General features: G+C 48.1%; 2 protein-coding genes across 3 annotated transcripts in view; both read right to left on the minus strand.

Annotated features, from left to right (window-relative positions):
- LOC119453495 (60S ribosomal protein L10-like) overlaps positions 1-24,744 on the minus strand; it is a 295,540-nt gene that overhangs the window by 51,069 nt on the left and 219,727 nt on the right. The window lies entirely within an intron of this gene.
- Positions 4,887-24,744, minus strand: part of LOC119453496 (uncharacterized) — a 50,351-nt gene continuing 30,493 nt past the window's right edge. Inside the window, exons 4-5 of one of the 2 annotated variants that reach the window (XM_049668191.1) lie at positions 7,847-7,978; positions 4,887-5,139 (exon numbers count right to left, since the gene is read on the minus strand). In XM_049668191.1, coding sequence (XP_049524148.1) covers positions 5,087-5,139; positions 7,847-7,978 — 185 coding nt within the window. In that variant the 3' untranslated portion in view covers positions 4,887-5,086. Of the gene's footprint in view, positions 5,140-7,846; positions 8,006-24,744 lie in introns of both variants that reach the window. The other variant, XM_037715542.2, reaches the window with a different exon arrangement.

Raw genomic sequence — 24,744 nt, forward strand, 5'->3', positions numbered from 1 at the left:
ATTGCAAAAAAATGTTTGCCAAGAAAATAGCGGAACTGCAAGTTAGTTACAGAAATGCACACTGAGCCACTTAGAATTTGAGCAGAAATGTGCATTATCCTATTTTTATTAGCAGAATTCGAGGTGTGTTCAAAAAGAAACTGAACTTTTGAAATAGCGTGCCAACTGGCAGAGGGAGCGCGCTGCGGCTACTAGCACATGTAGTGGCAGGTTTAGACAACAAACTGGCATTTGCCGCGTTTTGTAGCTACAGCATTTACAGCTACAGCCGCTGAAGTGAGCACATGAGCACCTGAACAAGCTGTTCTTCGGATTGGTGCCAAAGTGACAATGAAGGAGAAGAACAGCGTGTGTGTGTGAAGTTCTGCTACAAAGTTGGGAAAACTTTCACAGCGACATTTCAATTGTTTAGCCAAGCATACGGGGAGGACTGTATGAGTCGCACGCAGTGCTATGATTGGTTCAAGCGTTTTGAAGACGGAAGAATGTCGGTCGGTGACGATCCCATGCCTGGACGACCTTCCACATCCACAGATAATAACCACATCGAGAGAGTTCTAAGTGTGATTCGTGGAAATCGTCGTTTGACTGTTCGAGAAGTCGCTGACGAAGTGGGTATCAGCGTAGGATCATGTCATGAAATTTTGAGTGACAAACTTGGGATGCGTCGTGTCAGTGCAAAATTTGTACCGTGTTTGTTGACTGACGAACAGAGGCAGACCCGTGTTAAAATCAGCCAGGAACTGCTCGCCGCAGCCAATGACAATGAAAACTTTCTTAAGATGATCATAACAGGCAATGAGACATGGGTTTATGGCTATGATATTGAAAAGAAAGTGCAGTCATCGCAGTGGGTGGCTAAAGGTTCTCCTCGTCCAAAAAAAAGCATGCATGAGTCAGGTCAGAAATCAAGGGGATGTTGGTTGTGTTTTTTTGACTGCAAAGTTATTATCAGGAATTTGTGCCACATGGTCAGACGGTAAGCAAAGATGTTTGCCGGGGAATCCTAGCAGGTTTGAGAGATTCTGTGCACAGTAAGAGGCCTGGAATTATGGGAAAATCAGGCTTGGATGTTGCATCATGACAATGCCCCGGCTCACGCGTCGCTCCTTGTCCGCAGCTACTTAGCGAAACACCACACTCCTGTTGTGCCCCACCCACCGTATTCTCCGGATCTAGCCCAGCAGACTTTTTTCTATTCCCCGAGCTGAAAACCACCTTCAAAGGACGTCGTTTCCAAACCGTAGAGGAGATCCAGGACAATGCGTGAAGAGACCTGCTCGCCATTCCAGAAAGTGTGTTCCAGGAGGCTTTCGAAAAATGGAAGAAAAAATGAGAAGAGTGCATTGCCAGTAGAGCGGACTACTTTGAAGGGGACAGCACTTAAAATGCTGTACCATAAGCAGTAAAGGTGTTATAGCAAAAGTTCGGGTTCTTTTTGAGCACACCTCGTATGATCGTCAATGCAAAATCGGAATTAATATTGAACTTTTGTAGTTACTTAAGCATTGAAGGTGTTTAAACAGTTGTGCCTAGGCAGTCAAGTGATCTCAAGTAATAAAGTGGTAGAGCAACTAAAATTTGACCGACAATGTAGTCACTTTGGCCAAACCTGGCAACCCTGACACAATATGATAAAGCTTTAGAATGAGCACCACCATGCATACTGAACTTGGTGATTAGGTTGGACTTAAAGGCTGCTTCATGACACATTCACACACTATAGTTGATGCTGCATCAGACATATTTGAGGCATTTGCTGCACAACCCTAGAAAATAAATTAGCTCGGTGTCCACTAGAAAAGCAGATCTTGAAGAGCCAGGACTGCTTCTTACTGCTGGCTTCAAAAGAGCTGTACATAAAGTTGCAAGCACTGTTGCTCTTTCTGGAATTTGTACACGTAGAAGTTTAGGGTTGCAAAACAAAGTACAACACTTCACAGTCATTAAACAAGAATACTCACACAATATTTTAAGACTGTTGGCATTCTGCGCTCGAGTTTTGCGGAACGAGTTTTTACTGTGCGCAGCTGCAACGCACATTGGCTGCCATGTTGACACTTCCACGGATAGTAGTACAGTTCATTTGCACATTGTCAATTGAGATTTGACCGCAAGTTTTGTCAGTAAGCAGCTGCTTGCAGGTTAATGAATGTAATGGTTCATGCTACATTAGGAACTAAACTCGAACCTTCAGCACAAAAACTGCACCATATGAAAAGGAAGACAAGCGGGACAAAGCACCATCAACCTGGTTGATAGTCAGCACTTTGTCTCTTTCTTTCTTTTGGTCTGATGTGGTTCTCGCATTGAAGTTTCAACTTTGGATTACCAACATGCCCAGCATATGGTTCTTTAGGAACCAAGTTTGCAACTGGTGGTAGGACATGGTGATCATCTTTTTTTGAAGTCATGCGTGGCTTGATACAGTCGTACCTCAATAAAAACAAACATGGATATGACAAATTATCAGGCATATATGTATATGCTGCACTATCTATGACAAAAATTGGCTATACCAGTTGTATTTTAATGTTGGATGCAGTTCATTTGCACATTGTCAGTTGAGATTTGACTGCATGTTTTGTCAGTATGCAGCGGCTTGCAGGTTAACGAATGTAATGGTTCATACTACATTAGGAATCAAACTTGAACTTCAGCATGATAACTGCACTGTATGAAAAGAAAAGACGAGGGACAAAGCACCATCAACCTGGTTGATGGTGCTTTGTCTTTCTTTCTTTTGGTCCGGTGTAGTTCTTGCGTTGAAACTTCAAGTTTGGATTACCGACATGCCCAAATTAGGGTTCTTTAGGAACTAAGTTTGCAACTGGTGGTAGGACATGGTGACCATCTTTTTGTAGTCATGCGTGGCTTGATACAGTCTTACCTCAATAAAACAAACATGGATATAACAAATTATCAGATATTGCAGTATGTCCATATATGCCTATGACAAAAGTTGGCTATACCAATTGTATTTTAATGTTGGATGCACCTTCGTTTAATCGGGTTCAACTGTAGTGGTATCTCTATAGGCAGAATCTAGTTCTTGCAAAATTTTGCGGTTATTAGAACTGTGCCACATGGTCCAACGCTTTTCTAGGACTGTTACATTTTCCTGCAATTGGTCACACTACCAACCGTTCATGCGTCCAGGGTTCCTGGTCAACTTACCTTGCTGGGCTTGCTAGAGATAGCATGTATACTTAGGTGCAATGTCATGGACTGTATGACCTGATGTTCCTTGGAGACTCTGAAGTGCAGAACTTGCGTGCCGGCTAATCGCAGCTATTGGAGAGTTTTAGCTTGTCTGTTAATGTATTGCCCTTTGCAGAACACTAGGTCACCGGATACGTGGGCAGCTAGGGCAGTGCTAATAGCACCAGCTGGTGGTGCAAACCTTAACTAGAGAGGACACAGAGCTATTATTCTAGCGGCCAACCATATTCTACTTAGCTGCTGGCATCAACTGTTGGCGGTGACAATCGTTTAACATGAAACCCTTTATAGAGTTCTCCGACAAGACCCCCTCATATAACATAAACCATGTTAAACGCATTGTGGTTGGACAAAACATCTGGTGTTCCTACCAACGTAGCTACTGCCATTCACAGATCTGTTAACCCAGTAATTCTGTAAAAGGTAATACATCTATATGGATAAACTAAAGCTATCTACTAACTAGGTCAGCTTGTTTGCATTGAACAAAAGGAAATTTATGTTTGGATCACAGTCACAGATTGCAAAGATAACCCCCTAACAATCCTCCCCGAGCAGCGTTTTTTCATTTGAAAAAATTGCTCAGTGAAATTAAGCGCGAGTATCCATTGCAGTGGCATCTTTTTTAGAAAAGCACAATATCTTCACGAATAAAGTGTGCCCACTTGTAAAAATGAATAAATCTTTAATGATAAATATATGACAAGAAAAACATACTGTCACCCAAAAATAGTGACAGCTAGTCCTTTCACATAACAGTAAAAAATAATAATGCCAGATTAGAAGAAATGGCACAAGTTCGGGAAATTGAACACAAGATGCCCGAGGAAAGGACGTGAAGTTCCACTGCAGTGTACCGTATAGACTCTCGTAAGGGCCGCACTCCCAACTTGGCAGCCCAAAATTTGGAAAAAAATATTCCCATCTAAGAAGCAATCGCGTTCGGCGCCTCGATGCCGCACGCTGCAGTACTTCAACGTGCCACTACTAGATGGCGAGAGCTGCGCGTTGACCTCCGATGCAATGGTATATCCGAGGTGTGCTGTAGTCGCTGGCACCATTTTGACCAAAAGGTTTCGTCCCATGTAAAGACTGCACCTCGTAAAATAAAAGTGCAGCCCTTACACAAGTCTATACGGTAATTGTAGCACAAACGATAGCATTTAAAAGCATAAGCTTTAGCACTGTACTAAATTGTGCCATGCTAAAGCCAAATTGTTTTGCATGGATTTAAACCTTATGCAGAGTTCTTATTTGAATTGGTTATTTCGTACATACTATTGGAAAGATGCACGAATACAATGTATGGTGGTGCATAGTTGATGGCATGTTGCTTGTCTATTTTTTGCCTTGAAAAAGCCTTCCATATTCCAATTCTTTGAAGTGCTTGCAGTCTGTGCTAGTATGCGGCACATTATATAACGTGCAAGACATTCCCTGCCGTTGTGTTATTTTGCACCCTGCAGTATTATGCATGTTTGTTTGTACATACATATATACACTAAACAGCGATATGGTATATATGCACTTTAAAGCACTGTACTTATTGAAACTACTGTATAATATGGCTCCATATTTTTTCCCTGTTGCACTACACATGTACTTATTGTTCCAATGCACAGCTGTTGCAGATGATGTGTGTGCCCAGAATGAAAAGAAGACAAAGGTAAACAGTTGTATATTGCTCCGACTGGCAGCGAGGCGAAGTGCTAGCGCAGGGCAAGAGAATTGTCATGCGACGTCATCCCCGCAAAAGTGTCGTTTTGCGAGGATGTGTGGCCAGGTGTGAACAGCACAGTCCGCGGCAAAAGCTGCCCCGATTCGAAAAGGCTGGGACGCCACCAGCAGAATTTGGCAGCAGAGGTCACCACCATGACGAGGTTGTGAGGTCACGGCTCCACGAGACAGTGCCAAGATCTGCAAGTGGCAAAAGAATGTGACAGCCGGTGTTTGCTATGTCTAGAGCAGAAGTTTCAAGCCTAAGTCTGGTGTCTGGCTGTAGACATGTCACATTCTAGGGGGATGAAGGCTGAATAAACCTTAGGAAACTTTATTAGGAAATGGAAGAGATTGAAAAATTTGAGACAGACACAAGCACTTTGTGGGCTTCATGTTTGAGACTTCTGGTCTAGAGCTTTGTGCATGCATTATGTTGTTTGTGACACATTTATGTATCTCTGCATGCTGCAATTCATATACACTATTATTTTCCACCCATATGAATAAGCATTTTTTTTTTCCATGCATGCTGTAGCCGCTAATAGGCAGGGCAGCTTCTGCCAAATCCTTCTCATATACTGGTCAAGGCTCGTCATTGTGATTGACAGCCACAAGTGGCAATGCGGCTAAAGTGTTGGCAAATGCAACGAAAAACCTTTCCACCTTTTGTCCAACGATGTATTGAAGTAATTGATCTGTATCATGCGTTCAAGAGCGGTGAGCTGGAGGAAAATGTTGCCGAATGGTGAGGAGATTTTGCTGTACAGAAATTTACGGTTACATTTTGACGTACCACACACCATGCTGCTGCACGCAGCGTTTGTACTTTTGTCCACACATGTAAAGCATCTGAATGAATGTTATGAATAAAAAGTTTACTTTCAAACTTTGTGACGTGTGCTAGCTGTTCCTAGAGAGATGTATGACTGTTTAGTGCTTTTCGCGTTTCAGTACAGCAGCGAGCCGCTGCCATTTGGAAAAGCCAAGCATACTGCATTCCTTAGCATGTGCACCTTTTTGACTGTGGCACAAAACGGTGTACTAGTACACCAGCGCATATTCCAAGTCAGATTTTGGGGACAAATTATTTAGAAATATTTGACACTCTTAGAATTTCTAAGGAGATGCCTTGAGCACTGACATGAATGGCTTCTTACAGGCCTCGTAACATGGAGGAGCATGTGATCACTCATGAGAGATGACAGCTTTAGACATGTTGAAGCTGCCTGCTTTGACAGTGGTATGCAGGAAGCAAAGGACGCTCTTCATTAAGGAACAGCTTAAGCTATTGAAAAAAGGTTTCCTCTTTCTCTCTCTTTGGCGTGTCTGTCGGCGACATGTTGCAGTTGTTGCCAGCAGCTTGGGAAGTCAACCCGAGCACCGATTGGTAGACTGTAGCATGGGCGGGGATCACAACATGCGCGATACTCTGGTTATGTCGACTAGGGCTTCCTGATTAAGATCACACTGCTTTACGCATAAGTTGTGCACCTTGCGCTTTAACGAGTTAAAAATGTAATACAAAAGGTCTAATCTGCTCGAGAGTATGCAACCTGACAAAAGTTGTATCGACATGTGACTAAAAGGTGTCAAGCTGTGCTTCATTTTGGCTATCGTTCTTCCCTGGTCTCTGGCCTCTTGGCACTGTGCACGTCGCCGAGTTCGCCAGTGAAGCTAGGCAGCTTTAGAACAACGTAATGGTGGTTACGTTATCCTTGCATGTCGCTGGTGCATTGAAACTGTTTTGTAAATTTCTCAGAGATGGCGCTGTAAAAAAATGGAGTTTTACATGCCAAAACTACTATCTGATTATGAGGCACGCCGTAGTGGGGGACTCCGGAAATTTGGACCACCTGGGGTTCTTTAACGTGCACCTAAATCTAAGTACACGGGCTTTTTCGCATTTCGCCCCCATCGAAATGCGGCCGCCGTGGCCGGGATTCGATCCCGCGACCTCGTGCTCAGCAGCCCAACACCATAGCCACTGAGCAACCACGGCGGGTAGAGATGGCGCCGTGCTTATCATTGTCAAAACACTAAACATGCCGTACGTGTTTTGTCACAGTAGGTGCCAACACTGGAGAGTTTTAGCGTGTCTGGTATTTGAATATACGCAAGCGCACTGGGCATTTTACCGGATGAGCAAAGGCGCAAATGCAAACGGCCTGCGCGGTGCAGTCGCCTAGTGGCACAGAGCTTAACCAGACAAAACACAAAGCTAATATTACAGTAAACCAAGTGTATTCTACTTCGCTGCAGGTGTAAACTTTTAGCAGCGGCACAATCGTGTCGCTGCTGAGAATTATCACCATTATCACGCTTTAATCAATCGCAGGTGGTCGTAATTAATCTGGAGTCTCCCACTACGGCATGCCTCATAATCAGATTGTGGATTTGGCACATAAAGCCACGATGAGATACGCCATGTGGGGACAATGACAGTACTAATCTTCTCGCAGACTATGAACATTGGCGCACACCTAAAACAAATGTGTTTTGCCCTGCGTACTACGTAGACAAATGCGAATGGAACACGCAAGGTAGCATTTAACATCAACTCGCCATTCTCGGTTTGCACAGAACTCTGAAGAACTTGACCATAAACATAACATAATCATAAATATCAATTACCATAGTGCATGGGATCCGCATAATTAAAAAAAAATTAAATCTGACTTTGGCTAGCTACCTAGTGCATGGCTGTACTGCTTGTTTTTTTTTCCCTTTATTTTTGCAATGGGGTCGGGGAAGTTTTTTGGCAGATCTATGGCCATGCTTGTACAAACCAGAGGATTGGTCGAAATTCAGGAGTCGCCTGAACAAATAGGGAGAGTTGGCAGGTATGGGTGTGACAGTGTTTAGATGAGTAAACAGAGAGTACTTCACACAACATATCAATACACACCCACTAGCTGGCTTGTCATGCTCGTCGTTTGTACGCCCGCCGTCCTCGTGCTTCGTGGGTTGACTGCTGCCTGGCTGGCTTTTAGTGCCATTCGTACGGCGCACTGTGTTGCCACGTCAGCCTTTTGTGGCCCTAGAAGGTAAGGAGAACAAGAACACCCTTTTGGGTGCAAGAGTAACCTTAACACCATTCGAAGAGACATGCATTGATATGTTTTGCATGCTAGCTAGATTTTGCTGTGCACAAAGAGCGCGGGTTACATTTCCAACCTTGATTTAGGTTGAGGTGAAATGCAAGAATGGTCGAGTGCTTGCGCATGTTGAAGAAACCCAGGCTGTCAAACTTTTGAGCCTTTTACTGTCGCTTGAATTGAATTCTTGGGTTTTACGTGCTAAAACCACACTTTTATTACGAGGCATGCTGTAGTGGGGGACTCCGGAATAATATTGACCACCTAGGGATCTTCAACATGCCCCCAATGCATGGGACACTGGTGTTTTTGCATGTCACCCCATCGAAACGCGGCCGCCACAGCCGCGACCACGTGCATAGCAGCGTAACACCATAGTCGCTAAGCCATCGTGGCGGGACCTTGAAATATTAAAAAGTATTTGAAAAATATTCGCATTTATGAATAGTGACTACGGTGCAGCCCACTTACAACGATACCACATATAACTATGAGTCGACTGAAGAGTACCAACTTATGCATTAAGGCTATGAGAAAAGATTAGGGGCAGCTTCACACTAAGTGGTGCGAAGACTGGGCAAACAGCGAAGCTGGTGGCCCTTCCCTAGCTTTAACTTTGCTTTCCTTTCCTTAACTTGGTTTGGCTAGTTCTTAGCCAAACTAAGCCGACCCTGAGACTCGGGGCCGGCGCGCAGTCTTCTAAAGGCCACTTTATAGTCCTACCTAGCATCGCGCTCGGCACGGCGACGCCACGCCAGCGAAAGCGCAGCACTATAGACCGTTTTTTCATGGGCGCCGCCATTGAGTAGGCAGTGGCACCATCTATGAGCAGTTGGCATGCTACATATCCTGTGGCGTTTGACAAACGCCTGCCCTGCGTCAAAAGGGATCAGGACCACACACTTACTTACTTACTTACTTGCTGGCTTGGGCGAACGCCCGTGTTGTATGCTGTGGTATACGCTCGGCGGCAGTTTCTGGTGGATTTTTTCGCACTCGCGCGGTCTATTTAGCATGAAATGGCGTATTCTACGTGGGGAATGGTCCTGTGAGGCGTAGTGAAGGAATTTAAGTCTGAATTAAGCGGCTGGAGTAACTGCTGATGTTAAGGCGGAAGGAGCACCCAGCGCGAGGTGTGCGCGTTTGTTTCAGCTTACAATCAGCCTCCGATATCAGTTGGGTATTTCTGAAAATTCGTTTCACGAATGCTACCTTACGGCAGCATTCTCAGCACTGTAATTCTAAGCTCTGGTTAAGCTGCAATGAGTAGTTACAAAACATTTGACGATGCTAACAGCGTGGGTACCGTTCTGCTTGAGAATAAGTCTGCTGTTTGACAAGCGTTCAAGTTATGTGTAGATACACTGGGCGACTGCCTTGTTTCCTGGGCAAGGTTTCCGCCTATAAATAAAATAGTTTGGATAATAATAACCGCATACCGTACAGTGTGAATCACACTTTTCGAGTGGTCGAACGACCAGCTGCAGACTGTGCGATCGAGCGCCCGAGGCAGTACTAAATGCTGTGTTATAGATCTGTTTGTTCTATATAGCGTATGGTCCAAGTAGTCCAAGCATGCAGCACGAATTATTACGTTGCTATCCCATGTTCTGTTTTATTTTGCCGCAAAAGGAGGACATATGAACTCTTTTTTTTTTTTTCAGTCTCCTAAGTTCAGTCATTTACGACGCATTCACCCACGTTACGGAAATTGTGTCCTTACAAATAGCTGTTGGATTCTCTTTATGCGATCCCCTTTGTATATTGTGCCTTACAGGCCAAAAAAAAAAGGCAATGCCGATCTAAGCACGAAGCAATTGTGTGTATCATGTTGGTTTGTCAACCGCAGTGCTCGCTGTGTTGAGCAAAGCCTTCGGCCTCTTGCAGGAGGCTAACGTAGACATAGTGATTCCAAGTCGACTAGACTTAAAATGCATGATAACGATGCCAGTGGTTGATGCAAATGTTTTACAACTCTTCGTCGAGTGAAAGCCGCGATACATCCAACATAGTTCACAATACATACACACACCGCAGCTGATGACGTGCGTCAAATTTTTTTGCACATCCAAGAGAAATTTCCAGATACTGTAGCTACTGCTGCACCTAAAGGCTGCACAGTGGTTGTTCGACGACCTCGTAAGAGTTGACATCCCGTAAATTGCACTCAGAACAGCTAAAACACTTCCGAATCGTTCCGCAGCGCGTGACCGGCAACACATTCAAGCCGCGCCGGGCCGGCTTGCACAAGCCAGAGAGGAGGAAAGGCTCGTCGCGCGCCCTTTCCTCCTCGCCCGATAAAAAGGTCTATTGACCCTTTTCGCGGCGATCCCGTGGGCGCTGCCATGTTTGATCACGTGGTGACGCGTCCATTGCTTGCCTCAACAGCCTCCGTTGCCTCCTTGTTTACAATGGAAGTGTATGACGCCGGCGCGGCTTAGAAAACCTCTGTTTTGCGGAGATATCGTAGACGCTGACTAGGTGGATGACACGAAGCTTTGATCACAGCTTCAGAGAACATGCAAAAGCGCTTTCGGAGCTGATTAAACTATGTCCAAACGGCGCAAGCAGCATATATGGTGCTTGTTCTAAAAGCGGGGCTAAATGTGTATTGCAAGCTATCCAAGCTTTCCGATTATGAATTCAGTCAGGATTATTGTGTTTTGCTGTTTGTTCTTTATTCGGCAAATATTTTGATGCAGTGGCTTGTCAGTTTCTGACTCGGTGAAGTTCCTCGGTGCGGCCACTACCTGATTATTTTCTGCCTAATCGCTCGCGGGTGTGCTCAGTTCCAATAAATTTGTCCTTGCTGCGCACAAGGCTTGCAACGTAGCTGTTTTGTACATTGTAATACCTTGTAGCAAATATATATTACAGCGAGTAACTTGCTTACTCTTGTGGACCGTCACGAAATATTCAGCTTCGACCATTCGTGCGCTATAGATGTAGTCCGTCATTTATTGTGCGTATACAGTCCGCACATATTCAAGTGTGCGCCCATTCCCTTATTCTTGATACGTCGGCGATAGAGTGGGCGTAAGTTTTCCCGCCATTTGGGACATATGTGTATAGATAACGTGCGCGAAACTTACTATGACAGGAAGCGACGCTACTCCCTTTGTCATTGTTTAACGAGTGGTACTCACTCTATCCGACGTTCTCGGGATGAAGCCCTTTCTTTGAAGGTTAGCGATACAAGGCTGGCGGGTGAGCAAATTTCTGTATCCTCGAGAAAAGCCGCACATCACGAAGTGCCGGTAACACGTTCGGACAGTTGCAGCAGCGGTCCGCGAACTTGGTCACACAGATTCATTCTATTCCTTAACATGCAACTACTGCACACGTCTTCAATCCACATGATTCAATCTAGCATGATTGGAGCACAGTTTCTTAGCGAAAACTCAGTTGCATTTCCGACAGCTGATCGCACAGAAGCAAGGTAAAAGCAATAATGGTTTCGTAATCGTGCGCGGTCGCTGAGGAGAGGTATGGCACGCCGCCGTGCCGTTGTCAGATGGGAAGGGGACTTGGCACCCGTAGGTACCACGCCCCAGAGCGTTCATGTACTCAACAACCCAGCATCATTCGGTACATTGACCCCGGCACCCCCCCCCTACCCGGGCTGACTGGGTGGGGGGCTTTGATTTGGGCCAACGGTCCTTCCCGGACAAGGGGGCCGCTGTAGAGCGGCGCACACTGTGCTATTTCACGCTTCACACAAACAGCCATGTCGGTCGTCAGGGACACAAGCCCATCAGATCCCTGGATTGCCTCGACGGAAAAGGTGTCAAGGCAAACAACCATGGAGACAACAGAAGCCGTCCGCGGCGCAGCGCACTCTGTTGCGCCAGCACCGGTTCCAACTCTGTGTTCCACTGAGGCGAACGGAAATACGTGGATCGACTGGCGCATGCTGTCCAGTCGAGTGACCTTAGAAGCATGCATCATAACTTAATGGAAAGCTTTCCACCTGACTCTTCAAAAATCACAGCTGGGCGAGCCCACACTTCGAGAAACTTCTTCTCGCCTAGGTGATGCCGCTCCCGGGTGAGATGAAACCAGACTTCCTTCCGTGCTTTTCCAAGCACTTCGTGAAGACCCGGCGCCGCTCCCCCGAAAACCCGGCGTGAAGACCCGGCGCCGCTCCCCCGAAGCAACGACGCCAGCGGTGGCGGGGGTTCGTCCTGCAAGACCGCGAGAAGCTGGGTCACGCCACTTTGTCAGGTCACGTTGTGTTTCACATGGTGCTTGTCGAAAACGATGGGGTGGGCACGCACCTATTCGATGAGCATTTTCGATGTCGCGACGAGCCTTGAAGACTGCGACATGACGAGCGCGTCGGACTTGGCCGCCATCTTTCGAATTTCCCACTCGCGCTCCTATTGGCCCGCGGTGAGGGAATCCGGCGGCAGCTGCCGCAAAAATCGGTCCAGGAGCGATCGGCGCGGAAAGGGCTATTCCGGCGGATCTCGCCGCCGCCGAACTGGGTTCCGCGCCGCTCCAGACGCCGAATGTCTCAGTGTGAACGCGCCCTTACCGTGAGTCCGGCGCGAGGCGCGGCCGACGTATCCGGCGTTCGTCGGCGTGCCCCGGCTGTAGCCGGCGTCGAGATGCGACGTGCTGCATTTCGCGCCGTCCTCGTCACTCGGAATGCACCGCATCCGCGTCTCGTCGAGCAAGGGTAACCAGGGAGAGGGTGGTAACCTCGCCGAGCGATGACGTCCCGTGCGTCGCCTAGCAGAGCTACGGCGGAGGAGCGAGCGGCGCTGCTCAGGCCGACGTCAAGCCAATGCCGGTCGCAGACGCGGCGGCTGTGCCCAAACTCGATGCCCAGGAATTCTCGTAGGAATCGGCCGTTCGCACCACCCATAGATCGACGGGCATGACGCTGAAAGTTCTCCATGACTCGGTATAGCCGGGGTCGCTACCGAGTCATGGAGAACGCGCCCGTTCTCGAAACTCAGGGTCCTCGGCTCGGCGACGTCTCTTCTCTGCAGCAACCTCGGTACGGTATTCCGGATCGGCTCGTCGTCGTCGATTGCATTCTCGCCTGGCAGCACGGCGTGCTTCCTGGTAAGCCACTTCTTCTCCAGGTGTCCGGATCTTCTTTGGTCGTCCCATGTCAAGGCAACATGTGCACGGCACAGAGTCGACGAGAGTTCTGCCGCGGCGGCTCCGAGGTTCATTTCATCTCCGGTGATGTCACGGCCAAGCCAACGTTACTAGAACTATATATATTTATAGGTTCAGTCTCCGCCGGCGCCGTGCTTCGCCCGTGTCTCCATTTTCAGTTTGGCCGACAGGTGGCGGGAGCGTTCCATCGAGATCCAGCCTCGCGGCTGCTTAATTGGCTCGTAAGGCCGTATTGGGGCGCTCAATGTGCGCGTTTATTTACGTTTAACCGTGCGGAAAACCTTAAATGCATCGCTGCAACATATCTTAGCCACTATTGCTACTTCTGTGTTTGCTTCAAAACATGTGAGCGCGGCATGCTTTGCAGTCCGGAGCTACCGGCAACGTCTGGCGTTACACATTGCGTGCGTCGTTTCGCTACCTTTTAGTAACCTTTTTCGATACTTCCCGCATGCCCTGCTATTTTCCAATTCGCGTAAGGTTATAACTAGCGTCATTTGAACAAAACATTCTGCATCTGTATCACTACATAAACGATTCATGCGGAAACCTACGCGCGTCGCAACGAACAACAGGGTCTTCCGTGCTCGTGAGCACACCCCCATTTCAATGTAAATGCTGCTTCATGCTATCTCGGCGGGCAAATCGTGGCCACTGCCCAAACTAGCGATTTCAGCATGGATTAGAAAGTAACAAAGCAATATTCACTTCTGTCTACTACTGCCACGAAATAAATCATAAATGCGCTTGGTTGTTCATCCACTTTTCAGTAAGCTCAAGTTCGCACTCTACAAATCTAAAGTACAGGCCGGTACTCACAAGGGTAACTTGCGGTGGCCACTCTGTCACAATTACCCACAACAATGCATTTCTCGATTTGCAGTGCCTTATTTTCAAACTTCAATGTGAAAAGTGCCGCAAATTTACCGCTGCTGTTCTCCACGGTGATTCTCTGCCATGATGGTGGCAGCTCTACACATTCCATTTCACTAAACCATGGCGCGCACGGCTCAGGCATATTGTCTTTCACGGCATCAGCAGGAATTATGCTGCAAGAAGCTTCTTCCGATTGCGGGGATGCTGTCCCATGGTTAGTGGACCCATTGCTTTCTCGCTTTCGTTTGCGCCTCTTGTCCGCTGGCTTTGTTAGATACGAGGGCAAGTTCGGGAAGATTTTCGGAAGCGCTCCGTCGACGAGACTCCACTTACCCCTCGGGATTTCCACAGTTTCTCCATTTATCACGTGTACGTACGTCTTAAGAATGTCCTGGTCATAAAAGTGCAAGGAGCATACTCTGGACTTCCTTGTGAGGTCTTTGTCGGCGCGGGGTATGGCCCTGTTCCACGCTAAGCGTAGTTTCTCGTCGCTAGGAGCGGAGAAGAAATGCCGGCCCGACGAGCTTGTGTCGTTCCGGTACCCGCTCGTACAGCCGGGCACACAACACGTCGGCATGGCTTGGTCGGCTTAGATGCACACACAACACAGAATCAAATTATCAGATCGATGTATTCGGAGAAACACATCAGCTACGGAGCGCCAGCAAAGCTCCGAAAACGTGGCACCAGACAAAAGAATGCGGGAGGTTAACCGGCACAAGCACAGCTTCTACGAGAGTACAGGGAGGACTACATAGAATAAAGAAGAGGACTACTCGAGCTGGCTGCCCCGACTGCGCAGCGCGGGATCCGGGTGCGACTGCAGCGCCAGTGGGAGCAGAATCGGTGGCGGTTCCGCGCAACGCGGCGCAGTTTGTAAACTGAAAACCGCTATTCTTCGGTTTTCGAAGGATTCGGTTTGGCGGTGGCGTCACGTTGGGGCGGTCCGTTGACGTAATGAAAACAAGTGAAAGGACAGAGACCAATCGGCGCGAAGGTTTCGTTTTGTGGCAGTGAACGTCACAAACCGAGTAAAAATATAGCAATTTACGAGCGCTTCTTGGTAAATAAAAATAATTTGTTCATGGTATTGATGAGGTTTACGTTTTTCATCATGAAACGTGTGTGAGTTGTACTGGCGGTGAGTGACTTAACGAATTTTGTTTACTTCGGTTGACCCATTTATGCCGCTAGGTGGGACGTCGTACGCTAACTTCGCGTTGCGGCCAAAATACACACTCAAGTTCCTCGCACAGTCGGAGCGCTGTCTCTTTTGAGAATCTGAATTGTCGCCGGAATCCCTCGTCTGTCATCTCAAAGGCGTCTTGTCGACGTCGAGGTTGTCGCTGTCTATCACGGAGGCTCGCTAAAAGCACGGTAACAGGCGCCACAGGCACCGCACACGCCGTCATTTTGCTCCGAGTGCCGCGATCTCGCCCGTGCACACGGCACACCGCGCTTCGGATCAGACCGAAGCAGCGCGCGCGGCTTCGCTTCGTAGCAGACGACAAATTCGGTTTCCGCGTGATTGACATGTGCGTGACGTCATCAAAAAATGCGTTCGCGCCCTGAGGCGATGGCGTCACCCAGGCGGCGACCAATCGCTGCACGCAAACCGAATCCTTCGAAAACCGAAGCGTTACAGAATACGGCCCCTGGACATTCAACCATTTTCTTCGAGGCGTGACGTAGGCGCGACGCTTACAAAATGGCGCTAATGGCCCCGTTTTGCTTTAGTAACGTGACGCAAATTTGACGTTTCGCCTAAGAAACTGTAATGTAGGCATTGAACCTAGCATTCTTGATAAATCGAAACAGTTTTCCTTCCCAGTAAAAATAAAGCAGCTAGCTCAAAGCGTACGATTATTCCATCAAAATTGTTTCTCGCTTCCGTCGTCTGCATGCGCACAGGCTGTCGTCTGCTTGATTAGCTAGGATGCGTGTCGTCTGGAAACGGAATGAGTCATCGTATATTGGTGCCCACGCGCTTGCCTTCTACCTTGAGACAACATACGCGACCTACTAGTGATGATGAGCGCACGCTCTAGGCCGCGTTATCGCTATCTCGTGAAACGCAAGTGACTCAGCCCGACTCGTCTGGCTGAGAAGCAGCCGAATATCATCGATAGCGTTGCGCGCGCCACAGGTATCCGCTTGCGCGACGCAAGCGCCGGCACTGCTACATAGAGAAAGAAATTCAACAAGAGGGGACACTCGGCAAAAACTGGCAACAGGAAACACGTCACCATACGTCACGCTATACTTTTGACATCGAACGTTAGCTGCCGCGAGCATCGAAAAAAAAAAAAAGAAAGTGAGCTTAAGTTAACAGGCATTGATTTATTTTTTAAATTCTTTGCCGCGAAAACTAAAACGTTTTGCGTATAAATGAACTTAAGCTTCGCGACTTATTTTCCTTGCCTTACCTAGTGCAATGCCTCCTAGTAAAGGAGGCATTGCCTAGTGACAGGCCAATGATGCGCCATTTGCATGCGTCATCCGCCAGACTCTCCCGAAGCCAGCGAGGACGGCTGCGCGCGCGGCGACCCGTCTGTCGCCCCCCCCCCCCCCCCCTTTTTTTTTTTTTTTTTTTTTAATGTAACGTGGTTTATTGGGCTTTCGGCGTATTCTTACGTTCCTTCTGCACTGGGACAAGACACCACTGCACTATTGGACTACGGCAAGGTGAGAACTCTTGTTTCACAGTCTACGACGCAATTAGGCTTACGGCACGGGACCGAGACTTAAGACGTAGTTAGCGAAAAACAGCTCGGCCATCCTGGTGCAGTTAATTTGAGCTAATGAATCGTGCTGGGACATGTTTCCGACGCTTCCTAGGGGATTATTGTAACTTATTTCGGTGTTTGAAGCACACTGGCCACACAGGGCGCCGTGTCGCAGTTAGCGATAACTAACTGGACCATGGTGCGTAGTCTAGTGCTTTGTGCCGCTTTCTCTGACGCCAGACATTACTGAAAGGTAATTTCGTTACTTTCTGGGGTACTTTTGAGGCACGCTGGCCGCACAGCGCGCTGTGACGCAGTTAACGATAAGCAGCTCGGCCGTGGTGATTAAGTTAGTTTGGCGTGTAATGAATGTTGGAGGGACAAGTTTGTGACGTTTTTTGTGGCCCTGCAACAACATATACCTTCTTTCGGTACTCACGTCTCTTGAAAACACGATGGGCGATTGCCAAGACTGATAACATGGGGGTGTGTGCCTGGCGCCGGCAGAACGCGCGAAAGATAACGCCGAGTAACATATCAGAAACTTGTAATTCGAAAATACCGTCTTCTAAAGGACTGAAAACAGGCTTTGCACCCACGTATTTGTCTTGAGTGCCTGTTGCGTCCGTCTGTGTATGTATCGTACCGTCGCGTCGCCCGAGGCCAAGTTTTGCAAACGCGAAGTTGCCCGTGTATTTGTGCGGCTAAAATGCAGGAAATAATGCCCGGAAATGGGGGAATGCTTAGAAATCAGATGTTTTCGTATTTTAGGGTATTGTTTGGGATGAGTCGTGTATTTTTCTACGCCATATATGTAAAAGCGAATTGCTTTTGTTTGTAATGCCGCCCATTCACCGCTTTTGCACGTTTCGCCTCTACACGCAGTATTCCTATATCTAAATACCAAATGACACATGCTTGTAACATGCTGTTTCGTGCTTGTAAATGTAACATGCTTGTAATTTACTTTTTTTTTTCAGCTGATGCCGTCCAGTGGAGCTTCATACAGCAACTACGGCTTACCTGGGGTCACAACGTTACAAAAAGCGCGGAACGAGCTTTTATATAGAGCAAAATAAACCTTTCCTCATTTCACAAGGAGTCTTGTGTCTACTTTGTGAAATTGCACGTGGCACAGATTTGATGGGACTTGACAAGATTGTTCGCAATCATTTTTACCAAACAATAAACCGATTCCGCACGAAGACCGTGCGCGGTCGGGCAAAAAAAAAAAAAAAAAAAAAAAGAACGCAGCCGGCGTGCTAGCTAGCGTTCAAAATGCACGCGCCGAAAACCGAAAGTGATTAACACCGACCGCTTGGCGCGCTGCTGTCAATTCGGCCGCTGGGCTCTATGGGAGTGTCCCCTCTTGAATTTCTTTGACTGCTATCTCTTGTTCACTTCGCTGCTTACTCGCAGCGCGAGAGGAAACCAAGACGCCGCCTTGCGTACATTTATATTTATAAATTAAAAAGTCGCCATTGTCATAGCCTTTGATGACGCGAAAAGACATTAATGTTGATTACAATACAAACGCAGTGGCGAAAAGTCGCAAGAAGTATGCTAGTTTCAACCAATATTATTTCAAATAAACGTGTTTTAATAAAAATGATGGTTCAAAACACAAATGCCAACACCACCCGAGAGTGATGCAAATGCTATGAGCACGCGTTGTGAACAAAAGATTTTCATGGCCCCAAATGACAGGGAAAACGCGGCGATACGCATGCCTCTCGACCGCCGTTGCATATGGCTGCTCATTACCATAATTCGCGCGGCTCGTCGCACCACAAATTATGGTGGAAAATATCTGCAATGGCGGCCCCGCGCAACGTCAAATTGACGTTTACGAAACAGCCCTTCCTGTGACGCTCCCTCACGGGATATTCCTTCTGCCAATTAACAAGCTGACATGCCGGCTATCTTGGAACGCCACCACATATTCGCGAGATTGCAGATGCATTGCACGGGCTTCTGCACGCTACCGTCCACTTTCTTTTTAAAGCGCTAAAGTCGCAATATAGGTGCCAAGGACCACAAAAAATGTCGGTTTCGCCCGAAAGGCGGAACATCGATTGCGATAGCAAATTAGTAGAGAGCCATTCGGAGTAGGAATAGTAGTTTTATCGGCTGCATAAACTTGGACACATTGGCTTACTAACTGAATTAACAATCGTGGTGTCAGCGCGCACAAGCAAGCATGAATAGATCACACTGAATGACCGCAGACAACGACTGTCAGAACGCTGGCAGCAAGCGAAGCCCCCGCAGCGGGCGAAGGTTCGTGCGGTCTATCGCTTCAACGGAAACTGAGCAGCAAATGCACAGCGCATACAAAGGTCAGAGCCGTGTGGAGATAAGAGACAGTGCGTGCGACCGCCACCACAGCCAGTACAAGCGTAGTTGGCAGAGTAGAAACTGCCCCCCCCCCCTTCCCGAGCTGCCTTTCCGCTTTCTTGCTTTCGCGTTGGAGATTGAGCGACCAGTTCCCCTTGCGGCCTGTTGCAAGATAAGCATTTGGTGCCGCAGCACAGCGTCGCCCCGCCTCCCTCCCATACCCCCACGGCCTTTCGCGCGACGGTCGCGTTTGCTCGAAAACAAAGAGCACGCGTACATTCCGCCGGCACAGCGACCACTGCTGGACCCTTTGGGCGGGGCGCGAAGGCGAAAAGGTCACGTGTCGCCAACCGGCCTATCGCAGGTCGCGGAGGCTGGATCAAAACCTGTCGCTACCTTAGAAAAATAGAGGAGCCTTACCAACGGCAGGAGCGGTGGCCGCGCGGCGACCGACCGCGACGAGCCGAATTGCTGGAGAATCGAGGGCCATGGTGTGACGCCACAGTGCGGCCACGACTCAAAGTGCGGCGACGGCGAAGAGGCGAAAACCTGGCGTAATTAGAGTGTACTAGTACACTCTAGCGTAATGTGGCTATCGCTACAAAAAACTATAAGCAAGCAGCACCTGCGCAGTCTCCCCCTCTTGCAGTCTCCCTCTCTCTCAACGAGCGCAGAAATGCGCCGCGCAAGCAGCGGGAAGTGCGCCGACAAAGCGCAAAGCACTGTCGCTTGAGACGAAAATGCAAATTTTGCAAGACTCGAAAAAGTAAGAGCTCGCGCAGTCGATGACATCGACGATAATGAAAACCGGGAGCGCCACGATCACGAAGGCTAGAAGCAGTGGCCATGCCGATCAACGGAAAAGGCGGGATTTGTGCGCCAGCTATAGGTCGAAACACCTATGGGTGAAACACGGTGGAAGCCGCTGACATTACCGAACTCTGGGAGCACGTCGCTAATAATGATGAAATAGGTCACCGGTGCTTCGATGGAGGAGTTTCCGAGTGCAGATAGTGCTGCCTCGTTCTGCGAAGAGATCTCCGACGGGGCGATCGTTGTCGCGACAGACGGTGGCATTGTGCGACGGGATTGACAATGGCCCGTCTTTGACACCGACCCCGATGTTCAGCCAAAGTGCAATGTCGTAGATCGAGTCGCTCATTGATTTCATGCACGCTAAATTATAGCCCGCCAGTGTACGCGCAACAGCTAGACGCGATCCACACCGCGGTTGTGAACCTGAAACTTCCGCGAAAGCAAGTGCAGATTTCTATGTCAGCGCGCCTAACGATTGAAACGCTATTTAGAGATATAAATGAACGTTTTATTTTTCACGCCCTACTTTCTACAATGTCAACTTTTTTATCGCGAGTGACAAATTTGGTTTCGGAACTACAAAGATATATGCGGCAATATATATATTGACCCTTTTCCCGGCGCTCCCGTGGGCGCTGCCATGTTTGATCACGTGGTGACGTGTCCATTGCTTGCCTCAGCTGCCGCCGTTGCCTCCGTGTTTACAATGCAAGCGCGTGACGCCGGTCCGGCGCAGCAAACCGCCGTCTCAACGCATATCGTAGACGGTGACTGTGTGGACGACACGAAGCTTTGACCACAGCTTTAGAGGACATGTAAGTGCTTTCATAGCTCATTGCGCCTTGTCCAAACGGCGCGGTGCGGTGCTTGTACTAAAAGCGAGTCTAGACATGTGTTCCAAGCTGTCCAAACTTCCCGCTTATGAATTAAATCAGGATCACTGTTCTCGTTCTTTATTTGGCAAACATTTTGAAGCAGCGGCTTGTCATGTTTCTGACTGAGTAATACTAAGTTCCTCGGTGAGGCTACTATTGTTTATTTTCAGCCTAATCGCACTCGCGGGTGTGCTCTGCTGCGATAGATTTGTTCTTGCGGCGCACAAAGCTTGGAATGTAAATGTTCTGTACTTTGTGGTAGCTTGTAGCAAATATATATACGTATCATCGCTAGTCCGTCGCTTACTCTGTGGACCGTCACGAAACATTCAGCTTCCAACATTCGTGTCTTGGTGTAGTCGCAGTCACTCACGCTTCAGCACATTGATTCAAGTGTGCGCACATTCACTTTTTATTGATACGTTGGCGTTAGGGTGGGCGTAAGTTTGCGTGCGAGTAGGGGTAGACGTGTGTAAATAACGTGCAAGAAACTTACTATGCCAGTAAGTGGCGTTACTTCCTTTTGTAACGAGCGGTACTCACTCGTAAGTGCCGAAGTTGCGGAGTTGTCCTTTCTTTGGAGGTTAGCTATAGACCTTTTCACAAACCGACGTTTGAGCAGCGCCATTGGCCGACACGAGCGACGTCTAGCGTCGCCGCCATTTTGGACTGTGCGCCTTGCGAGAGCAGGCCGGCCGCACTTCGGTTGTGTGATCTTCGCCGCGCATTATTTCGATTGTTTTCTTCCGCTTTGCTTGTCTTGTGCCGCTTGACTTGTTACATGTTTCACGTGCTCGCGTGAGCGCTCAGTGTAGTGTGCCATGGCAACAGCAAGCCCAGCCAGTGGATGTGGTGTTTCTTCGTCGGTAGCGGCTGCAGCCGCGTCTGCTTCATCGAGACCTGGCGTGCTAATCAGCGGTATATTTCATTGTTATTGCTGGGCACATGTGACCGTATCGTCGATTGAATCTGATCACCATTACGTTTCGCGATTGAGGGTTGCCTCATTTAGCGAAAGCAGGCGCGTACGTATACAGCTGTCGGGCAATGCTTATAGAACCAGGCGCCGACGGCCCGACGACGCGTGTCAGTGGTTGGTAGATATGCGGTGGTTACTCCATACGCTTTCGACGCAACTGAACAGCTCAATCATGCAAAATTTATTGGATCTAGTGCGGTGCAGGGTGCTTATAACCAAATGTCAAAGCATAAAGCGTGGCGATCGAGCAGCGCGGTACCTGCAGCGAACCGACGCGCGACAGTGATCAGATGTCAGCGCGACTGATACATCCCAGGTGCTAGTTTTTTATTTTTAGTATGTATTTATTTATACATACTGTCAATCCCAATAGGGATTATAACATGACTTGTTATAAAGATATATTTGTTTACCTATTTTTTACGTTTGTTTACCTGGAATGGCTTTTCTTTCGAATGTCTGAATTTGGAACAAGCTTCGCTCACGGTGAACCTTAACGTAGATCGTGCGCGAAGTTTGTATTGAAGATATCGCGTACGGCAAGAATTGTTCGTGTGCGCTATCTCTGAAGCGAAATAAGCTAATAATATTGCAGCGTTAGGGCCATCTCTGCACTTTCTCTTGTTTCCCTTACACCGTCTCACTGTGCTACGTTTATAATAAAGTAATGTCGAGTCTTAACAATTGTCGAATAAATACATATGCATATGACTGTAAACCACTACTGACCGTGAGTGAAAAGCGCTTAGTGGTCAGCGAAGCAGTCTCTGCACGCACGTAAGTATTTCACTTGATCGACTGTGCGAATTAATTTTTTTCGTTACTGTTATTCTTGCAAGCATGATGCTATTGTCCGCGTACCCATGCGAATACCGTTTTTTTTTTTACGTTCTTACTTGCGCGGGCTCATTTAGCGCGTTTCTACGCCACGTACACTTAGCGCATTACGGTTCCCGAACTCTAACACTGGCGATAGGCCGCACTGATGAGGTTGACACGTTCGTTTTTGCATTCTCTTGCTGCCCAAGCACATAGACAATGCTCAAAGATGGGTGAGCTCGATGCAGCATCACACTGTTGAAGTTAATTACCTTTATGGGCAGGGCCGCGCAGGGTGCGTGTGAATGCAGAGACAATGTTCTGTTGGACACAGGGTCTGCATACATCTTCCATAGGACACGATTTTTCCAGATGATTGCGAAGTGTATTTACCGACTAGTTCTCTCGCAGAGTGCTCCAGTTTGTCTTATACCGGTGTCACACGGCCACTTTTGATAGCGATCGAGACCGATCTAGATGGGAATGTTTGACCGCGATTGGCTCCCTTCCGTAGATTGAGCAAAGAAGCCACTCGCGACCAAGAAATTCGACCCATATCGGGCTTGATCACGATCAAAAGTGCGCCGTGTGACCCCCGTATTAGGCACTGGAATGAAGTCGTGTTTGAAAGAATAACAAATGTAGCCTCTGCCACTACATATGAGAAAATATTGCATAGAAAAGCTGACAGTTCTCGCAACCAGTTGGGAAATGTGCCGAAAAGAGTTTACCAAAATGTGTTATTTTACTGATGTGTGCATTGGTTCACATTAGACTGAAATGCCAAGTCCTCAGGTGAAGCAGGAAACCGGCGAAGCGTGAACATACCACATCGCGGCAGTGGTCTCGCGGAGTGCCTAGTTGTGGACACACTTAGTCCCCAAAATCGTTATTTTCCGCTGGTTGTTTGTGCACCCATAAACTGCGCAGTACTGGCCTGTAGCCTTTTGATGAGTATATATGCCATTATTTACGAGCGTCAGTCATTCGTGACAAAAATAAACGGAAACATCGAAGGAAAGCTACCACTCCGCAATGCAAGCGCAAGGCAAGTTCACAGTCCAGACCGAACAGGCAACACTGACACATACTCTCCACAGTACTCTCCACGCCAGACCGTCGGGAGCGCCCTCGTGAAAACGTCTATAGATAGCTTGCACGTGACGTCACGACCGTCGCTCCGCCAAGCGGCCGCCCATGTTGGACGACCATTTCTTGCCTCGTTTAGTGCTGTGCCATTCACGCGTTCGTTGGCTTGACGTGTTTTTACAGTTTCTAGGCGCAATGCCACCCGCTCCTGGCGGAAAGCCGTTTAACACAGCATATTACGCTCAGTTAATCGGATCGGCGCGCGCTCGATACGAAGAAAAGGTGCGAATGTGCGATGGTGTTGACCCGTACACGCTGCGACCGGGCACCGACACGACGACGGATGCCAATGCCCTGCCTGAAGTGACGCACGGGGACATCGTCAACTACCTTGTCTACTCCTCGAGCTTCGTGACTCTGCAGGAGATGAAAGCGTTCAAGTCCCTTGAGGCGCACAATTATTTTACAAGCGGCTGGGTCAAGAGCTTGTCAACAAAACGGCTCCAGCAAGGAAAAGTGCTCCTGCTTGGGGAGGTAAGCCCAACATCCACATTTACCTGTAACCATACTAAAATGCCAAGCTACAAAATGTTGCGTTGCTGGCCGCGGTTGCTCGATGGCTGTAAAATGTTGTGCTGCCGCAAGCACGCGCATTCTGATGAGCCTGGTTTCGGCGACCGCATTTAGATGAGAATGGAAACGCGAAATGACGCAATGTCAAGGTTTGCGTCCGCAATAAAGAAAGCAATGCGTCCGAAATTAATCCAGAGGCCTACCCATCCCAGTCAGTGCCTCTCATAATCACTTTGAGATGCCAAACCCAATCATCCACCCAATCAATCAATGAAACCGAAGGCAGTTTTCAGTGCCCGAGTGCGGATGTGGGTACTACTGGTGCTCGTTTTTGTAGTCATGACACACCTTGGCGTGGCTGTCTTCTTGAAGCTCTGCCTTCTTACACTACTGCTGCATTAACATGTCTTCATGCAAAAGACAACGTATCATTTATAACCTCTTTCTGTACACCTCGGAGATTAACTTGCTTGCTCTCCTCTACT

Source organism: Dermacentor silvarum, chromosome 5 (genome assembly GCF_013339745.2).
Source record: "Dermacentor silvarum isolate Dsil-2018 chromosome 5, BIME_Dsil_1.4, whole genome shotgun sequence".
Classification (NCBI taxonomy): Eukaryota; Metazoa; Arthropoda; class Arachnida; order Ixodida; family Ixodidae; genus Dermacentor; species Dermacentor silvarum.